This window comes from Myodes glareolus, chromosome 18 (genome assembly GCF_982192425.1).
Source record: "Myodes glareolus chromosome 18, mMyoGla1.1, whole genome shotgun sequence".
NCBI classification, from domain to species: Eukaryota; Metazoa; Chordata; class Mammalia; order Rodentia; family Cricetidae; genus Myodes; species Myodes glareolus.
The window spans coordinates 11,097,571-11,115,708 of NC_142043.1; the positions used below are offsets into that span (position 1 = coordinate 11,097,571).

The 18,138-nt window shown below is 46.9% G+C and overlaps 1 protein-coding gene across 1 annotated transcript in view; it reads left to right on the top strand.

Moving 5' to 3' along the window:
- Positions 1–18,138, top strand: part of Bicral (BICRA like chromatin remodeling complex associated protein) — a 67,067-nt gene that overhangs the window by 33,520 nt on the left and 15,409 nt on the right. The window contains exons 3-6 of the mRNA XM_087897945.1: positions 397–442; positions 1,359–1,407; positions 1,495–1,563; positions 5,853–7,526. Coding sequence (XP_087754071.1) covers positions 402–442; positions 1,359–1,407; positions 1,495–1,563; positions 5,853–7,526 — 1,833 coding nt within the window. The 5' untranslated portion in view covers positions 397–401. The remainder of the gene's footprint in view (positions 1–396; positions 443–1,358; positions 1,408–1,494; positions 1,564–5,852; positions 7,527–18,138) is intronic.

Genomic DNA, 18,138 nt, shown 5'->3' on the forward strand with positions numbered 1-18,138 from the left:
ATATCTTACCTTTATTTTTATTGGCTTTGTTTTTGAGATAGGGTCACATGTAGCCCAGGCTGGCCTTCACCTCCTGATCCTCCTTCCCAACTGCTGGGATCACAGGTGTACCACCATGCCTGGCTTACTTGCTTATTTACCCTTCATTTATTTATGAGCTGGGGTCTTGCTGTTGCAGCCTGTTGCCCAGGCTGGCCTTGGGCAACAAGTTCCTCTCTCTCTCTCTCTCTCTCTCTCTCTCTCTCTCTCTACTTTTCAAATGACATAGTGGTGGTCGGCTAAAGGAAAGCTCACAGCATGCCAGTTACTCTGACAGAGAAGTGCAGGTGTCGCTTCTGCTGCGCCCTCACTGCGGGGCGCCCGCTCCTCAGACTGACTCTCTCCCTTGCCTTGCAGTTGTCATGGACGATGATGATGACTCGTGTCTCCTCGATCTTATTGGGTAAGATGCTGACTCTGAGTCCAGGGTGGCCCAGGGTGGGGTGTGAGGCACAGAACAGCGCAGTGGGGATCTTGAAAGCTCCTGGGCTTTTCAAATAGCAGAGGGCCAAAAGAGATAGTTTCACATATGCATCATAATTCAGTAATCTATTCCTGTTTTAAGTCCCAAGATGCCCGGCCAGGGTGTTTCTTACTGTTAGAGGGCTCGCCTACACAAACCAGGTCCTGAGTTCAGTCCCTGGTGCTGAAGCAGAGGTTAATTCCAGGAGGCAGAAATGAAGAAATTACTTAAAATAGGGAGATTTTGCTAAAGCTAACGATGTCGTTTGCTTTTTGCCTTCTTCTTTTCTCTCTCTCTCTCTCTTTTTTTCGAGACAGGGTTTCTCTGTAGCTTTGGAGCCTGTCCTGGAGCTAGCTCTTGTAGACCAGGCTGGCCTTGAACTCAGGATGGCCTCTTAAAAACATCAGCAACAAGCCAGGCAGTGCTGGTGCATGCCTTTAATCACATCACTTAGGAGGCAGAGGCAGGCAGATCTTTGAGTTTGAGGCCAGCCTGGTCTACAGAGCTAGTTCCAGGATAGACAGGGCTACAGCTGAGAAGCCCTGTCTCGAAAAACAAAAAGCAAAAAACAAAAACAAAACAAAAATCTTATCAACACATATTTATTTAGTTAGTTAATTTTATTTATTTATTTATTTATTTTTGTTTTTTCGAGACAGGGTTTCTCTGTATCTTTGGAGCCTGTCCTGGAACTAGCTCTTGTAGACCAGGTTGGCCTCAAACTCACAAAGATCCACCTGCCTCTGCCTCCTGAGTGCTGGGATTAAAGGCGTGCACCACCGTCCAGCTATTAACAACATATTTAAATGTAAGTAGTAGTATTTATTTGTTTTCCCTCCTTTTCTTTCTGTTCTAGAGACCCACAAGCGTTGAATTATTTTCTGCACGGACCTAGTAATAAATCAGTAAGTGACTCTCAAGTGTCTCACAGCCATGGCTTCTGTTCCTCCAGCCCTGCTAGTAACCACCGTGTTGACCTCTCCCCTTTGCAGAGCAGCGATGACCTGACGAGCACAGGGTATCCTGCAGCCAATTCAAATTCAATTTTCGCCAACTCCACGGTGAGTACTAGAAATAGCCAAAGCTTTCTGTCTCAGAGAATCCTTGTGCACTGAGAATCACTGCCTTCCTAGCGTGATAAGAATCAGTGTCTTGGCCAGCTGTGGTGTTGCACGCCTTTAACTCTGTGAGTTCAAGGCCAGCCTGGTCTTCAGAGCAAGTTCCAGGACAGACTACACAAAGCTACACAGAGAAATCTGTCTCAAAAAACTAGAGAAAAAAAAAAAGAAAAGAAAAGAAATCATGCCCTCTCACTGTAATTTACAGGAGAGGAAAATCTGTTAATTATGTCAGTGTTTCCTTTGGTTATATAAGTCAGGCTTATATGAGCTACTTCACCAATTTCTTTTCTTATTTTTTTATCAATTTCTTTTTTTAACATTTATTTTTTGTATATATATGGGGGAGGGGTTATACGTGCGCCCATATGTACATGCAGAGATCAGAAGGACAACAACCGTGAGTTGGTTCTCTCATTCTGCCATGTGGGTCCCAGGGATCGAACTTAGTTCTTCAGGCGAGACGGCGATTCACCCTCTAAACCATCTCTCTGGGCCTACATTTTAGTTTTCCTAAACTTTCAGCCCTCTGAAATGACCCCGGTGTTGTATATGAAGAAGGCATAGTAGGATGTCAGCTTCAGGACACTTTTTAATTACAATTACTTACAAATAATTTTAACCTAAAGCAAAAAAACAGTAATAACTAATGCTTGTTGAGGGTATAGTTTGTTCCTGTCACTGAGGACGTCTATGAACTGCATTGAACGCTCACAGTACCTCCAAGGAGTACTTTTACCATTGGCTCTGTTTTGTAGACAGGGAGGCTAAGACACAGAGAGGTTTTTACTCGGCCTAAAATTGCACAGCCGTGAAGTCCATAGCTGGGGCCTATGTTGTTAAGCTCTAGGAGAATTTCGACAGGGTGGGAACTGAGGGGTTTTGAAGCCTGGGGAACCGGCTTAGTAGGTGAGAGTGCATGCTGTGCCAGAGTGAAGACCTGAGTTCAAATCCCCAGGACCCACAGAAAAAGCTAGGCCTGGGGCTGGAGAGATGACTCACGGGGTAAGAGCACTGGCTGCTCTTCCAGAGGTCCTGAGTTCAATTCCCAGCAACCATATGGTGGCTCACAACCATATGTAATGAGATCTGGTGCCCTCTTCGGGCCTGCAGGCATACATGCAGACAAAGCACTTGTACATGAATAAATTTACGCCTTTAATCCCAGCACTTGGGAGACAGAGACAGGCGGATCTCTGTGAGTTCAAGTCCAGCCTGGTCTACAAGAGCTAGTTCTAGGACAGGCTCCAAAGCTACAGAGAAACTGTGTCTCAAAAAACCAAACCAAACAAACAAACAAACAAAAAAACAGTCAGGCCTGGCTGCAGAAGTGCCGATAACCCCAGTGCTGGGGTTGCTGAGACTTCCTGGTGCCAGCCTGGCTCCAGCTTCAGAGAGAGACCCCCATTCAAGGCAATGAGGCAGAGGGCGCTAGAGCAGGACAGCGGACATTTTCTGTTGTTCATGTACACCTGGGCCCTCATGTGCTTTATGCTGAACACGCCACATACACGCACAGAAGGGGAATCTTTCCCATTCCATTCTTCTTCTCCAGGTGACAGTCTGCTGTGGGACTGCCCAGATCTGTCCTGTGCCACTCCTAGGCCGGTTCATCTCGGGCGTATCTGTAATCTCAGTACTGTCCAGTCTCTCAGTGGTCCATGGAGTCAGCAGACGGGCTCGCTCCGTCATCACAGTCTTTTCGTCCCTCGTCTAGAGAACCCGATGGCACACAGAGTCTGTGGGATGCCCAGGTCTTTCAAGTCTCTTGCCATCATGTAAGACCCCTTGCCCTGCTCTGACGGCAGCAAGGCCTCACAGCTCGCGTCCTGGAAGACTTGTGACTACGTGACCTTTCGATTTTTCCTGTGGTACTAGGGATCCAACCCAGGGCGTCATGTGTGCTAGGCGAACGCTCTCCCCACTGAGCTACACCCCAGCTGTTCTTCTCTGCTGAGGCCTGATCTCATCCTGTGCTCCTGCAGGACCTCGGCAGTTCTTTGCTCTTCGTCTCCTGCATGCCACAGCCACGCTGCCAGCCACGCTGCCAGCCACGCTGCTCTGCTTGGGCTTTGATGTTGCTCTCACTTGCTGCCCCCATGATTCTTGAAGATTCCCTGTGAGGTGGCCCTGCCTCGCTTTTCTGTCTCCCTCTAACCGGTCAGCCTCTAACACCTTGTTAGCCGAGGACTCAGAATTGTTAACATTTTGCAAATCAAAAAACTTTTATTTTTTTGGATTGTTTGTTTGCTTGTTTGTTTGAGACAGGGTCTCTCTTCACAGTCCTGGCTTTCGGGAACTGGCTATGTCAACCAGGCTAGATTTGAACTCACAGACATCTGCCAGCCTCTACCTCCCAAAGGCTGGGATTAAAGGCATGCACCATCACACCCAAGAGTACTTGTTTTTGATTAAATTATTTTTTTAAATATTTAATTTTTTTATTTTATGTGCACATTTGTCTTTGTGAGGGTGTTGGATACCTGGAACTGGAGTTACAGACAGTTGTGAGCTGCCATGTGGATGCTGGGAATTGAACCCAGGTCCTCTAGAAGAGCAGCCAGTGCTCTTAACCCCTGAGCCATGTCTCCAGCCCAATCAAATTATTTTTAACTTTCTTTTTGTTTTTTTTATTATAGTATAGTACACACAGCAGGATTACTTCCTAAGGCTGAGGGGTAGCTCAGTGATAGAGTACTTACTTGCCTTGCATGCGTGAGGCCCTGAGTTCCATCCCCAGAAGAGCAAATTAACATGAATAAATATATTAATTACTGTCTTAACTCTCTGTGTGTATGCGTTTCAGTAGTATAAAATAATTTCATATTTTTCTTATCTAAGTGGCTGTTTCCTCACAGCTTTTTTCCATCTGTCCCACAGAAGATGACTGGCCCATAGTAGGTGTCTTCACTTCCGTTGCTGTCTTCAGCTTCTCTTCCTGGGTCTGCACTGCAGTCTCTGTGTAGATTGCTTGTTCCCAGGGGTTCCTTGAGGACAAAACTAGCACATGTGTACACATCTGGAAAATGACAGCTTTTACCTGAGCTACCTGGGCTTGGTTTCGTTTGTTCATTTGTTTTTAGTTTGAGATAATTTTGCTTACTACTTGAGTGTTAATAAGTAAATATTTACAGGAAGTGCAGCCAGCACCCATCTTACGTTTAACTAACTTTGGTCTGGTCTGATCTTCTGGGGCTGTAGTAGGTACCTCAGACGCTAGCTGAGCCACCCAGAGCTGCTCAAGCCCCTTTGCCATCACCATGGAATCTGGGTGCATACCCCTGTGGGCTAAATTCCACTCATGCCTTAGTCTGGGAACAGTCTCAAACACAAAGTTTCCTGGAAATGCATATAATACCAGTGAGGTCTAGGATCACTCTTTAGCACACCCACTCCAAAAAGAAAGCCAGCCAGGTGTAGTGGTGCTCTCCTTAAATCCCAGCACTTAGGAGGCAGAGGCGGATGAATGTCTGAGTTCAAGAATAGCCAGGGCTACACAGAGCAACTCTGTCTTGAAAAACCAGGGGAAAAAAAAGTAAAAATTAAAAAAAAAAAAAAGGAAAGAAAAGAAAAGTCTGATACCATAGCCCAGAAACATTAAAGTGGTGGCCACGGTGTCCTTAGTTGTATCCTGTTGTTGTCTGTCCACCTGTCTGCATCTGTTTGTTGTTGTGTTTTTGAGGCGAGTCTTATTTATTGTCCTGGCTGGCATGGAACTCACTATACAGATCAGGCTGACCTTGAAGTTGCCTGCAGAGTGCTGGGATTAAAGGCCTGTGCCACCACCAGGTTTTCTCTTTATGTGTGAGACAGTCTCCCAATTTACCCTGGTTAGCCTCACACTTGCTAACATAGTCCAAGCTGACCTCAAATTCTTGGCAGTCCTGAGCTTTGGTTCTGAGACTGCAAGTGTGATTTGCCACACCTCATCCTGCTTCTTATATGTTCCCTCTAAAATAATCTGTCAAAGCAACAAAATAAAATAGGAAAGACAAGGCAGGCAGCTTAGAGAGAGTTGGTGTTAAAGGAGGGCTGCCGGTTCGAGGCCAGCCTGAGTAAGACCTGTTTAAAAGTAGCAGCAAACGAAAATGTGGTGTGCCTTGAAAACCTCTCATTGAGCTGTGTTTACATCCATTCCCGAGTGAGATTTGTGTGCGTTCTTTTGAAGGTTCAATGTGTTTTGTAATCTGAAGGTTCAATGTGTTTTGTAATGTACTGCTTCTGCTTTTTAGAACGCTGACCCTAAGTCGTCCCTCAAAGGTGTAAGTGACCAGCTTGGAGAAGGGCCCAGTGATGGACTGCCACTTTCAAGTAGCCTTCAGTTTCTTGAAGATGAACTTGAGGCTTCTCCTCTTCCTGATCTTGGCGAGGACCAACCCTTTGACATTCTTCAGAAGTCCTTGCAGGAGGCTAATATCACTGAACAGACGCTGGCCCAAGAGGCATACCTGGATGCCAGTATAGGCCCAAGCCAGCAGTTTGCACAAGCTCAGCTTCATCCTTCTTCATCAGCATCCTTTACTCAGGCTTCTAATGTTTCTAATTACTCAGGTCAGACGCTGCAGCCTATCGGGGTGACACACGTGCCTGTTGGAGCATCGTTTGCAAGCAATACAGTGGGTGTGCAGCATGGCTTTATGCAGCACGTGGGGATCAGCGTTCCCAGCCAGCATTTGCCTAACAGCAGCCAGATCAGTGGCTCTGGGCAAATACAGTTGATCGGGTCATTTGGTAATCAGCCTTCCATGATGACAATTAATAATCTAGATGGCTCGCAAATCATATTAAAAGGCAGTGGGCAGCAAACCCCAAGCAGTGTGAGCGGAGGACTTCTGGTCCACAGACAGACTCCTAACGGCAACTCGTTGTTTGGGAATTCTACTTCCAGTCCGGTAGCACAGCCTGTCACCGTTCCCTTTAACAGCACAAATTTTCAGGCATCTTTACCTGTGCATAACATCATTATTCAAAGGGGTCTCGCACCAAATTCAAATAAAGTTCCAATTAATATCCAGCCAAAGCCGATCCAGATGGGTCAGCAGAGTACGTACAACGTGAACAGCCTGGGAATTCAGCAGCACCATGTACAGCAAGGGGTCTCCTTCGCCTCCGCAAGCTCGCCCCAGGGCTCTGTGGTTGGTCCACACATGTCTGTGAACATTGTCAACCAACAGAACACGAGAAAGCCTGTCACCTCCCAGGCCGTGAGTAGTGCAGGGGGTAGTATCGTCATTCATTCCCCCATGGGCCAGCCTCACACCCCCCAAAGTCAGTTCCTTATACCTACAAGCCTTTCTGTCAGCTCCAACTCGGTACACCACGTCCAGACCATAAACGGGCAACTTCTTCAGACTCAGCCCTCGCAGCTCATCTCTGGCCAAGTGGCCTCCGAGCATGTCATGTTGAATAGGAGTTCTTCTAACATGCTGAGGACCAACCAACCGTACTCTGGACAGATGCTTAACAACCAGAACACCGCCGTGCAGCTGGTGTCTGGGCAGACTTTTGCCACCTCTGGCAGTCCGGTGATCGTCAATCATGCATCCCCTCAGATGGCCGGGGGGCAGATGCCCTTGCAGCGATCCTCGCCAACTGTATTGCACCTGTCCCCGGGGCAGAGCAGCGCTTCCCAAGGAAGACCAGGCTTTCCCGCCATGCCCTCAGTGACCAGCATGGCAGGGTCTACCCGGTTCCCTGCTGTCAGCTCGGCCAGCACTGCACATCCCAGTCTTGGGTCCGCAGTGCAGTCTGGGACATCGGGATCAAACTTCACGGGAGACCAGCTGACACAACCAAACAGGACTTCGGTACCCGTCAGTGTGCCCCATCGTCTTCCCGTCTCTTCTTCCAAACCTACCAGCACTTTCAGCAACACACCGGGAACTCAGCCACAGTTCTTCTGTCAGGTTAGTGTCCGTCACAGCATGGAGACAGGGAAACAGAATTCTGTCATATTCACTGAAGTACAACTTCACCTTAGGCGAAATTTACCTATTAACTTCAGCTTTTTCAGCTTTTCAATTTATGGTTGATTGATTTTTCATGTTCACTTTTTTTTTTTTTTTTTTTTTTTTTTTTTTTTGGTTTGTTGAGACAGGGTTTCTCTGTAGCTTTGGAGCCTGTCCTGGAACTAGCTCTTGTAGACCAGGCTGGCCTCAAACTCACAGAGATCTGCCTGCCTCTGCCTCCCACGTGCTGGGATTAAAGGCGCTTGCCACCACCGCCCCGGCTGTTCTTCCTTCTTAAAGAGAGTCTCTCAGCCAGTGGGGCATTGCAGTATAGAGTGAAGACCCTAGGATCAGATGGGGTTTGGGGCCAGTCAGATGGGTCAGCCTGACAACCACAGCATAGAAGGAGAGAATGGCCTCTCAAAGTCACCCCCTGATGTTGACACACAGTATTGACTTATTGTCTGTCACTGAGATGACACCAGGACCAAAGGCAGCCTGAGGAGGAAGGGTTTATTCAGCTCACCTTTCCCTGTCACATCCGTTCCTGAGGGAAGTCAGTGTTTTGATTCAAAAGAGAAACCTGGAAACAGGAGTCAATGCAGAGGCCATGGAGGAATGCTGCTTATTGGCTTGCTCCCCATGGCTTGCTCAGCTTCCCTCCTTCCTCCCTCCATCCCTCCCTTCCTTTCTTTCTTTTTATTTGTTTGTTTGTTTGTTTGTTTTGAGACATGGTCTCACTACATAGCTCTAGCTGTCCTTTAACTCACTATGGAGACCAGGCTGGCCTCAAACTCATAGAGATCCACTTGTTTCTGCTTCCAGGGTTCTGGGATTAAAGGTTTTTTAACTAGTTTCTTATATACCCAGAACCACATGCCCAGGGACAGCATCACCCACAGTGGACTGGACCCGTCTACATCATTTAACAATCAAGAAAATGTCCCACAGACATGCCTACAGGTATCTGATAGAGGCAACTCCTCAAGTGAGGCGCCCACTTCCCAGATGACTCCAGCTTGTGTTGAGTTGACACAAAAGTACTACAAGGATGCACCTATTACATGTATAAACACACACAAATAAATGCACTTGTACGCACACGCAAGTATAAACACACACAAATAAATGCACTTGTACATACACACATAAACACACAAATGCAGTATGTGTATTTTTCAATTCTTGAATTTGAATCTAGGCTTTATGACATGTATGACATGCAGCCAGTAAAGTCATCCCTGCAGACTAAATTCCGCCATACCATGGAGTTACTGGGAGACAAGCTATATCTTCCCCGGGCACTGTTCTGAGGCTCCCAGTGATACCATCAGATTATGAATCCATCAAGGATTAATCCATTGGGAAAACCAGAACCTTCAGGATCTGGACACTTCCCAAAAGATCATCAGGGACAACCAAGCCATTACTGTATGAACATTTCAGTTGGATGAATGTGGCTTGTGAGCCACCTGGATGCTAGGGACTCTGCCACTCAGAAGTGGTCGCTGGCCCTGCCCAGAGGGCATGGGGATGGTCAGGGGCACTCTTTGACCGATACCTGGGCCTGCACAGTTGGTAAAGCCATACAGAGATTGTTGCTGAAACGCTTTAATGTGATCCTCAGTTCCTGTCCTCTCTTCAGCAGGCTTTTTACCTTTCTCCTCCTCACTTCCTCAGTCTGAGAAAATGACCCCATAGGGGTCAGACACACAGCCCAGCGAGAGCCTGGGTTCCTGCCTCAGCGCAGCGTGAACATCGCAGCTGCTCCTCCTCCCACCCAAGAGGACGTACTCTATAACCCACTTCCACCGGCACACCTACCTCCATCGTCATCTCCACAGCCTTCTCGACCTGCAGAAAGTTCTAGAACTTACATTCCTATATTAGTATATTCAGTATCAATCTTTTAAATGTACAGATACCAATCTGTATACCTCAGGTGTACAAATCCATACACAGGCACACACATAGAGTTTAAAATCATAAAAATAGGGGCTGGAGAGAAGGCTCAGCAGTTAAGAACACTGACTGCTTTTGCAAAGGACTGGAGTTCAGTTTCCAGCACCTGCCTGGCAGCTCCCAGACTCTGAAACTCCAGTCCCAGAGATCTGACAGTATGCTCTCTTCTGTTCTCACTGGGCACCAGGCACACACCTGGCTATGTTCACAGTTGGTCCCACTTCTCAGCAACACCCCTGAGAGCAAAGGGAGGGAAAACCATTTTATTGTGGTGTGTGTAGTCTAAGGCGGTGGCTCATCTCACTGCATGCTTTAAAGCCTACAAGAGTCTCGTGTCTTCGCTGCTGGTGTTTTTCCCTTTTTGTTTCTTATCATATTCATTTATCTTGGGGTATGGGACACACATAAGTTACACCCATGGAGGTCAAGGGAAAACTGTGGGAGTCCCCCTTACCCACTGGGGCTCAGGCTTGGCCGCAAGTACCTCAACTGACTGAGCCATCTTGTCAGCTCTAGTTTTTTTTATTAGATGTATTTATTCCTGTGTGAGTGTGTGTGTGTGAGAGAGAGAAAGAGTGTGTGTGGGGTGGGGGCAAGACAGGGTTTCAGTATGTAGCAGCCCTATCTGTCCTGGAACTTGCTTTTTTTTTCTTTTTGGTTGGTTTGGTTTGGTTTTTTGAGACAGGGTTTCGCTGTAGCTTTGGAGCCTGTCCTGGAACTAGCTCTTGTAGACCAGCCTGGCCTCGAACTCACAGAGAATCTGCCCGCCTCTGCCTCCCGAGTGCTGGGATTAAAGGCATGTGCCACCACCGCCCGGCCCTGGAACTTACTTTATAGACCAGGCTGGCCTCGAACTCACAGAGATCCACCTGCCTCTGCATCTTGAGCGCCCACTGCCCAGCAGAGGCAGGTGTTTTTAGTGGCCCTGGGTTTGGATTGCTATGAGTATACTTGGGATACATTTTCAGAGTTGTCAGATGCTGTGTGCTCCCAACTCTCAGTGTGATTGGTCCTGTCCCTGGTACTTTTAACTCTGAACACTGGGTGTCCACTACGTTCCCCCATTGTGTTTCCTTCTGGGTGTGGTGGTGCACATTGTGATCAACACTTGGCAGATGGAGACAGGAAGATTGATCAGGAGTTCAAAACTAGCCATGGCAGGGCTGGAGAGATGGCTCAGTGGTTAAGAGCATTGCCTGCTCTTCCAAAGGTCCTGAGTTCAATTCCCGGCAACCACATGGTGGCTCACAGCCATCTGTAATGAGGTCTGATGCCCTCTTCTGGCCTGCAGACATACACACAGACAGAATATTGTATACATAATAAACAAATAAGTAAATATAAAAAAAAAAAAAGAAAAAAAACTAGCCATGGCTACGTAGAGAGCTTGAGGCCACCCACCCTCAGCTACCCCGGATTCTGTTTTCAGCAAAACAGAAATACTCAAGACTGTATATACACAGGTTCCGTTCATTCTGTCTACACTAGCCTGAGCTGCCAGAGGCAATTCCTGACTTACTACAGTTTCCCCAGGTGGTTCAGTATACCCAGCGTCCCTAGTATCCCTGGGTGGGTTTCCCGTCTCCTCTGGTGGTGGTTTACACAGTGGGCACAGACGCTGGTGCTGGTGCTGCCTTTATCTCAGGCTAACCCAGATCCTGCCGGTGGTTCCCTCCACATTGTCTGCTGTCCCTTCTGCCGTATGTCCTTCATGATTAGAGTGCTCTTCAGCTTCGGACAAAACACTCCGTTCTTGTTCATTGTTTGCTTCCTCTGCCCCTTCCCTGGAATCAGCACTTTCTGTTTGCTTTCAGTGAGACAGGGTCTCACGTAGCCCAGGCTGACCTCAAACTTGTAGTGTGATCATGATAGCCCTGAGTTCCTGATCCTCCTCCAAGCCCTGCTTCCTAAGTGCTGGGCTTGTAAACCGGTGTCTCCATACCAGACTGGATTTTTTTTTTTAATTTTTATTTTTTAAAGGAGAATCCTAACCCAATGGAGACAGTGTAGCTAAAAACCAACATCTGGAGCTGGGAGTAAAATTCAGCAGCAGAGCACTTGTCAGACAGGGTGGAGTTCTAGGCTTGGTGACCAGCACCGTGCACACATATAGCATAGTTGATGCTTTGGTTGCGGGAGTGTGTTAGACATGTGTGTGCATGTGTGTGGAGAGGTGGAGTGTATGTAGCATGATTGTACATGCCTGCCTAGCCTGCAGAAGGCCCTGGATTCCATCCCCAGCCCCGCCAAGCAAACTGAGCGGTGTGTATATTCACGCTGCTGGTGTTCTCTGAGCTGGGAAATGGCGGTTGTGCACATGTAAGGACTAAGTCAGCTACATTTCCTCCTGAATCTGTAGCTACACCTAGATTTCTCTGTTTGTATCACAGGAAAGTTCATATGTATTCTTTCAGGTCTAGCCACAAGGCCGCCATCGTCTCCAGGCTTCTCATTCCACCCCTATTAGCCAGAATTCCAGCACCACAGTGTTTTTATTTGTTTAACTCCGGCATTTACAGAAACCAATCTTAGAACTGCTTATCCGTGTTTTCTCTATTGTGAAAACAAGCATACTCGTTAGACCTGATGCTGGTCTGCTTACTAGTGCACGTCAGCAATGGATACACAGTGAGAACCCAACTCAAGATACAGAAGTTATTTGGTTTGCTCCCCATCCTCTTGGTGTTGAAATACAATTGAGTTTACTTGTTTCTGCTTGTATCTCATTTCTGGCCACAGTGGGCACTGCACAGATAGAGACCTGGGTACTTCCCAAAACCCCGAGATTCACACCTTCCCTTTCTCACTCAGAGTGAGGTGTCCGATAGTCCTTGCACTTTGCTTTGTTTTTAGGTATGTTGTATGTTTGTTTCTTCATTTGTTTTAGGATTTTTTTTTATGTGCCTGAGTGTTTTGTCTGCATGTATGTCTGTACACTGTATATGTGCCCTGGTGCCCTCAGTTGCAGTCCCCTGCAACTAGGGTTACAGATGGGTGTGAGTCACTACGTGGGTGCTGGGAATCAAACCAGTATCCTCTTGAAGGATGCCAGTGTTCTTAACTGCTGAGCCGTATCTCCAGCCATGTTTTAAAGTTCTTTGTTTTCGTTTTTGTTTTTTGAGACAAGATCTCAGTATATCCAGGGCTGGTCCTTCTCCCTCAGCCTCCTATGCTTGAGGTTGAAAGTGTGTACCATCGGGCCCTGCTCTTCCTTCACTAGCAAAAACGTTTTCTAAGAATCCCAAATATCAATAGCAGAGAAAGGGGTTGGACATTGGAAATAATATGTAGCCACTCAAATGTTTCTAGAATTATGGTGAGGTAAACATATCTTTAATCCCAGCACTCTCAAGGCAGAGGCAGGCAGATCTTAGACTACCTAGTGAATTCCAGGTCAGCCAGGGCTTGCTAGTAAGACCCTGTCTCAAAATAAAATAAGATAAAAATTTAAAAAATAAAGTGGTTTCCAAAAGTTTCAGAGAAAGCTGATAATTTTCAGTGAAAAATGTTTGTATAAATATAGACTCTTCAATAAAATGGAGTTAGAAACGGAGTCCCCTCCTGCTGATGACGCCCCTAAGGGTCTGATGGCAGGAATGAGGTCAGCCTCATCCCTCTCAGCTCTAGGGACAGAAGTGGTGATGCCTGTAATCCCAGCACACAGGAGGCTGAAAGGGGAAGATTGCTTCAAGTTCAAGGCCACCTGGGCTAGAGTGAAAAACCCTGTCTCAGGTATAAACAAGCAAACTTAAGCTGTGCAGCAGATAAAAATGCAAAATGGCACCCAAATAGTGAAGAACTTACAACCAGTTCCTCATTCCCCACCGCCTCCTGGGGCTCTTAGATTCCCTGTGCTGCCACCTCTGCACATAAAGCCAGATGACATGGATAGACAGAGTGTTCACGAGACTGCGGACTGTTGTGTATGACATGGAGAGACAGACTGTTCACGACACTGTAGACATGTCACTGTTGTGTATGATCAGCTATTTTGTTTTCTTCTTTGTTTGTTTTTCCTTTGGATTTTTGTTTGTTTGTGTTTTTCAAGACAGGGTTTCTCTGTGCAACAGTCCTGGTTGTCGTGGAACTCTGTAGACCAGACTGGCCTCAGACTCACAGACCTCCACCTGCCTCTGCTCTGAGTGCTGGGATTAAAGGTGTGCGGCACCACTGCCTGGCCATAATAGTTTGTTGTGACTTTTTAATGCAGGAAGATCAGGAAAGTAGGTCATTGGTGTGATTCCCAGGCTGTTCCTGCCATCAGTTTTCAGGAACTCCATCTGGAGGAAGGAATAAGGACGTAGCTTTGGAGGCAGCATGCAACAGGGTAATATGTAGGTCACCTGCCAGTTTTATGTGCAGAACCAAGAGTTGTAGCATGAAGGGGCCTGCTTGTTGGGGTTTATGTCCTGCCCAGTTCCCCACAGCTGGCAAGCCCCAAAGAAAATCACACAGAAATCTCCATAAGTTATAAAACTGATTGACCCATTAGCTCTTGTAGCTTATATTAACCCATTATTCTTATCTATGTTAGCCATATGGCTCGGTACCTTTCTCAGTGGGGCAGCTCACATCTTGCTTCTTCGGTGATCTGGGCAGGATTGTGAAGGGAGCTTCCTGCTTCCCAGAATACTCCTGTTCTCATTGCCCCACCTCTACTTCCATCTTGTTGACCCACCTATATTTCCTGCCTGTCAAATCAGCATTTATTTAAAACATGATTGACAGAATGCAGACAATTTCCCCACACCAAAGAGTGACTCCTACTTTATAAATGCACTGTAATTTCCTGTGGAAATCCTGGACAGTTATAATGAACCAAAATATTATTATTCAAGCCTGTAGTGCTTATATTAGTGAAAATTTAAATTTTACAAGTATTTTTTAAAGATTTATTCTTATTTTAATTTTGTGCATGCTTGAGTCTGTGTGGGCACATGAGTACCAGTACCTGAGGAAGAGGAGGTATTGGTTCCCCTAAAGATGGAATCAAGACAGTTGTGAGCCAGCCAGGGTGGATGCTCAGAACTGAACCCAGGTCCTCTTCAAAAGCAGTAAGTGCTCTTAACTGCTGAGCCTCTCTCCAGCCCCATAATCCAACATTTTAATGATATAAATGGTTAATATTATGGGCAGTGAGAGCTCAGCAGTTAAATACTTACTGAGCAAGCCCGGCAACCTGGAAAGGGCCCACTCTGCAAAGGTGTCCTCTTGTCTCTACACATTTACACGTGCACACTCACACACATGTGCACACACAGTTAACATTCGAGAGGACTGACTTTCTCGGCGTTGTACTGTAAGTAGCTTGGTCGCAGGCACTTACCTAGAACAGGGAGATCCTTTCCTCCCTCCTCTCCAGCCGCCACTTGCCACAGGTGGAGCCGACTTCCTGGGCTTCGAGCCTCACTCCCACTCTCCTTAATGGGGAGACTCGAGAGCCACAGAAGCTGGAAGGCTGCAGCAAGCCGTTCACCTGGTGCCCCCGTAGCCTCTGTCTGTAGTGTTTGTTTAGAGTACTGTGTCCGTGTGCCTGTGTGGTGTGCACACATGCAAATACAAACACAGTTTTTCTTCTGAACCATCTTGATAAAAACATTGTGACTGTTTACCTGTCACTTCTTCAGCAGTCTCCCGTTCTGTGTTGTCCCTGCCACAAACAAGAAACTCAATGCTAACAGTACATGATGTCAGATTTCCTTGAGTCAAGATATTAATGCCATTTATAATAGTTTTCACTCAAAATTCAATCAGAAAACATTATTTGCAAGACAGGGTTTCTCTGTGTAACAGCCCTAGATGCCCTGGAACTTGCTCTTGTAGACCAGGCTGGCCTGGAACTCACAGAGATTCACCTGCCTCTGCCTCCTGTATGCTGGGACTAAAGGGTGCACCACCACCACCCGACACTCTTGCTGCTTTTGCAGAGGAACTGAGTTCAGTTCCCAGCACTCACATGGGACAACTCACAACTGTCTCTGACTCCAGCTCCAGGGAGCTCTGGCACTTCTGGCCTATGTGGGCACCTGCACTGACATGCACACAGACACACATATATACATAATTAAAAATAGTAAAAATTGCCAGGCGGTGGTGGCACACACCATTAATTCCAGCACTTAGAAGGTAGAGGCAGATCTATATGAGTTCAAGGCCAGCCTGGTCTACAGAGCTAGTTCCAAGACAGGCTCCAAAGCTTCAGAGAAATCCTGTCTCAAAAAACAAGACAATAATAATAATAATGATAGTCATCAACATTTTATAAAAACCTTAAGGATCTGCAAGATGGCTCAGTAGGTAAAGTTGCTTGTCACCAGGCTAAACTCAATCTCTGGACCTCATGCAATAGAAAGAGAACCCAATCCCATGGGTTGTCCTCTGATCTCCACATGTGCACTGTGGCATGTGATCCTCGTCCCTCCACAAGTGTGAAAAAAAGAAAATAAAGCAAATCCTTGAACAAAGTAGATAAAATATTGTAATGAGCCTGACTCTTCAGTCAGCTAGCTATTGGCTGTGGCCCAGTAACCTCATGGCTGCCTCTCCTGTTCGCTCATCAGGATCTCACCCACTTGACAACTGCACACACACACACACACACACACACACACACCCCACCTTGCTCTTTTGAAGCTAATCTGCAGTCTAGTGTGCATCTTCAGTCTGGTTGTTTTTTCGTACTTAGCGTGCTTTCCTTTTTCTCTTAAAGATTTATTATATATACAATACACCACACACACACGCGCGCACACACACACACACACACACACCAGAAGAGTGCGCCTCCATCTTGATATAAATGGTTGTGTCACTATGTGGTTGCTGGGAATTGAACTCAGGACCTCTGGAAGAGCAGTCAGTGCTCTTAACCTGAGTTATCTCTCCAGCCTGTTTTCCTTCTTTTTGATTCTCAAGTTGTCCTAAGTTTGTTTGTGTGGAGCCAGTTAAAGCTGGGTCCTCTGCTCCTGACAGGTTACCATCTGAGCACTTCTTCCTTTGCAGGCATGGTTGAAAATGCCTGGCCTCAAACTGAGACCCAGGTCTCCTTCATGGAGCTCTGTGAACTGAAGGCTTAAGCCAAGAGTAACTCCGAAGCTTTACACTGTCTTGTGAATGGATCAAAAATGAAGTCAGTGATTAAACAGATGACTTTTATGAGACTTTTGCTTGTCAGATAAAACTATGATAGGTCTAAATCTCCTTGGTGCTCCAAAAGATTTAGTAGTAGGTTTAAAATTCCTTGAGAACCACAAGCCAGCATGCCCCCGTGTGGTCTTGTCTATGAGGATGCAGGGTGAGCAAGCTGATGTATCTATTGAGGTCCCCTACCCTCTCCTGCCTTACTGTGTCTGCAGATAGCCAGCGCCATGACCTTGCTTTATTCTCCCATACTTTCAATAAGTCACCAAATCCTATTAAAAAAAAAACATTTTTATCTGGGCAGTGGTGGTGCACACCTTTAATCCCAGCACTCAGGAGGCAGAGGCAGGCAGCTCTCTATGAATTTGAAACCAGCCTGGTCTACATACAGAGAAACTCTGTCTTGAAAAAGTTTCTAAACAAAAAATAATTTTTTTTTTTGAGACAGGGTCTCTCACTATGTACCTCTGGCTGGCCTCAAAGTCACAGAAATCCCCCTGCCTCTGCTTTCCCAATGCTAAAAAGTATACCACCATACTCAGCTTTAAATTCTTCTTTGACAATGTCTCATGCATTCACTCCATGAATGCTGAAGATAGTGACAGGAACCAGGACAGTGCCGGGGCACTGTACTTTCCTTCCTCCTTTTCCGTATTCATACACCGCGGCAGGCTGTAGGGAGCCTTCTCCAGGAAAGCGGAGTTGGGTGAGGAAGCCCAGCTGAGTCATCCTTGCCTGGGCCCTGTCAGCGAGTGGCTTGTGGTCTCAGTCTGTCTTTAGTTTTCTTGTCTGAAAAATGAGGAACTTAGCTACACAATCGGGCCATCTAGGGAGCTCCTAAAATTGTTGATGCCTGGACCCCATAAAGTCTGATCTAAACAGCCTGGAGCAAGGACCTTGGACACCAGTGTTCTCCAGAAACTCCCAAGTGACTGTGAAGTGCAGCTCAGGGAGAAGGGCACAGGGCTAGCCAATGCTCACAGCCCATTACAGCCCTAATGTCACCTCATTAGACACCGGTTCCCCATCAGAATGATTGATGTGCCTTTAGCCCCTCCTTCACAGCACGCTTCCAGAACACCAATCCTAAAACATTGGCCCGGTGACCTGAGCCAGGTCCTCTGAGAGCTTTCCACTCCTAGGAGGAAGCACTGGCCTGCACTGGGGTCTCCAGTCCCCCACGGTACTTTTGAACCTACGCTGGTGATATCCGCAGCCTGCCCTTTTCCACCCTGCTTCAGTCGCTCGCGTCTTCAGGCTCCCGTCCAAATGCCTAGAAGCTCACAGGCTCCTTGCTTTCCTCCCTGATGTCTTTGTGTGTCTTTTCCATCTGTACTGAGCACCTAGTGTGTAGCCCCAGTCTGTGTGAGGTGTTTACTTCAATCAACACTCAGCACTGAGTATTGTCACACAACAGTCCCTGGAGCATAAAACCCTGTTGCAGGAACCCAGAGAAGTCAGTGTTCAC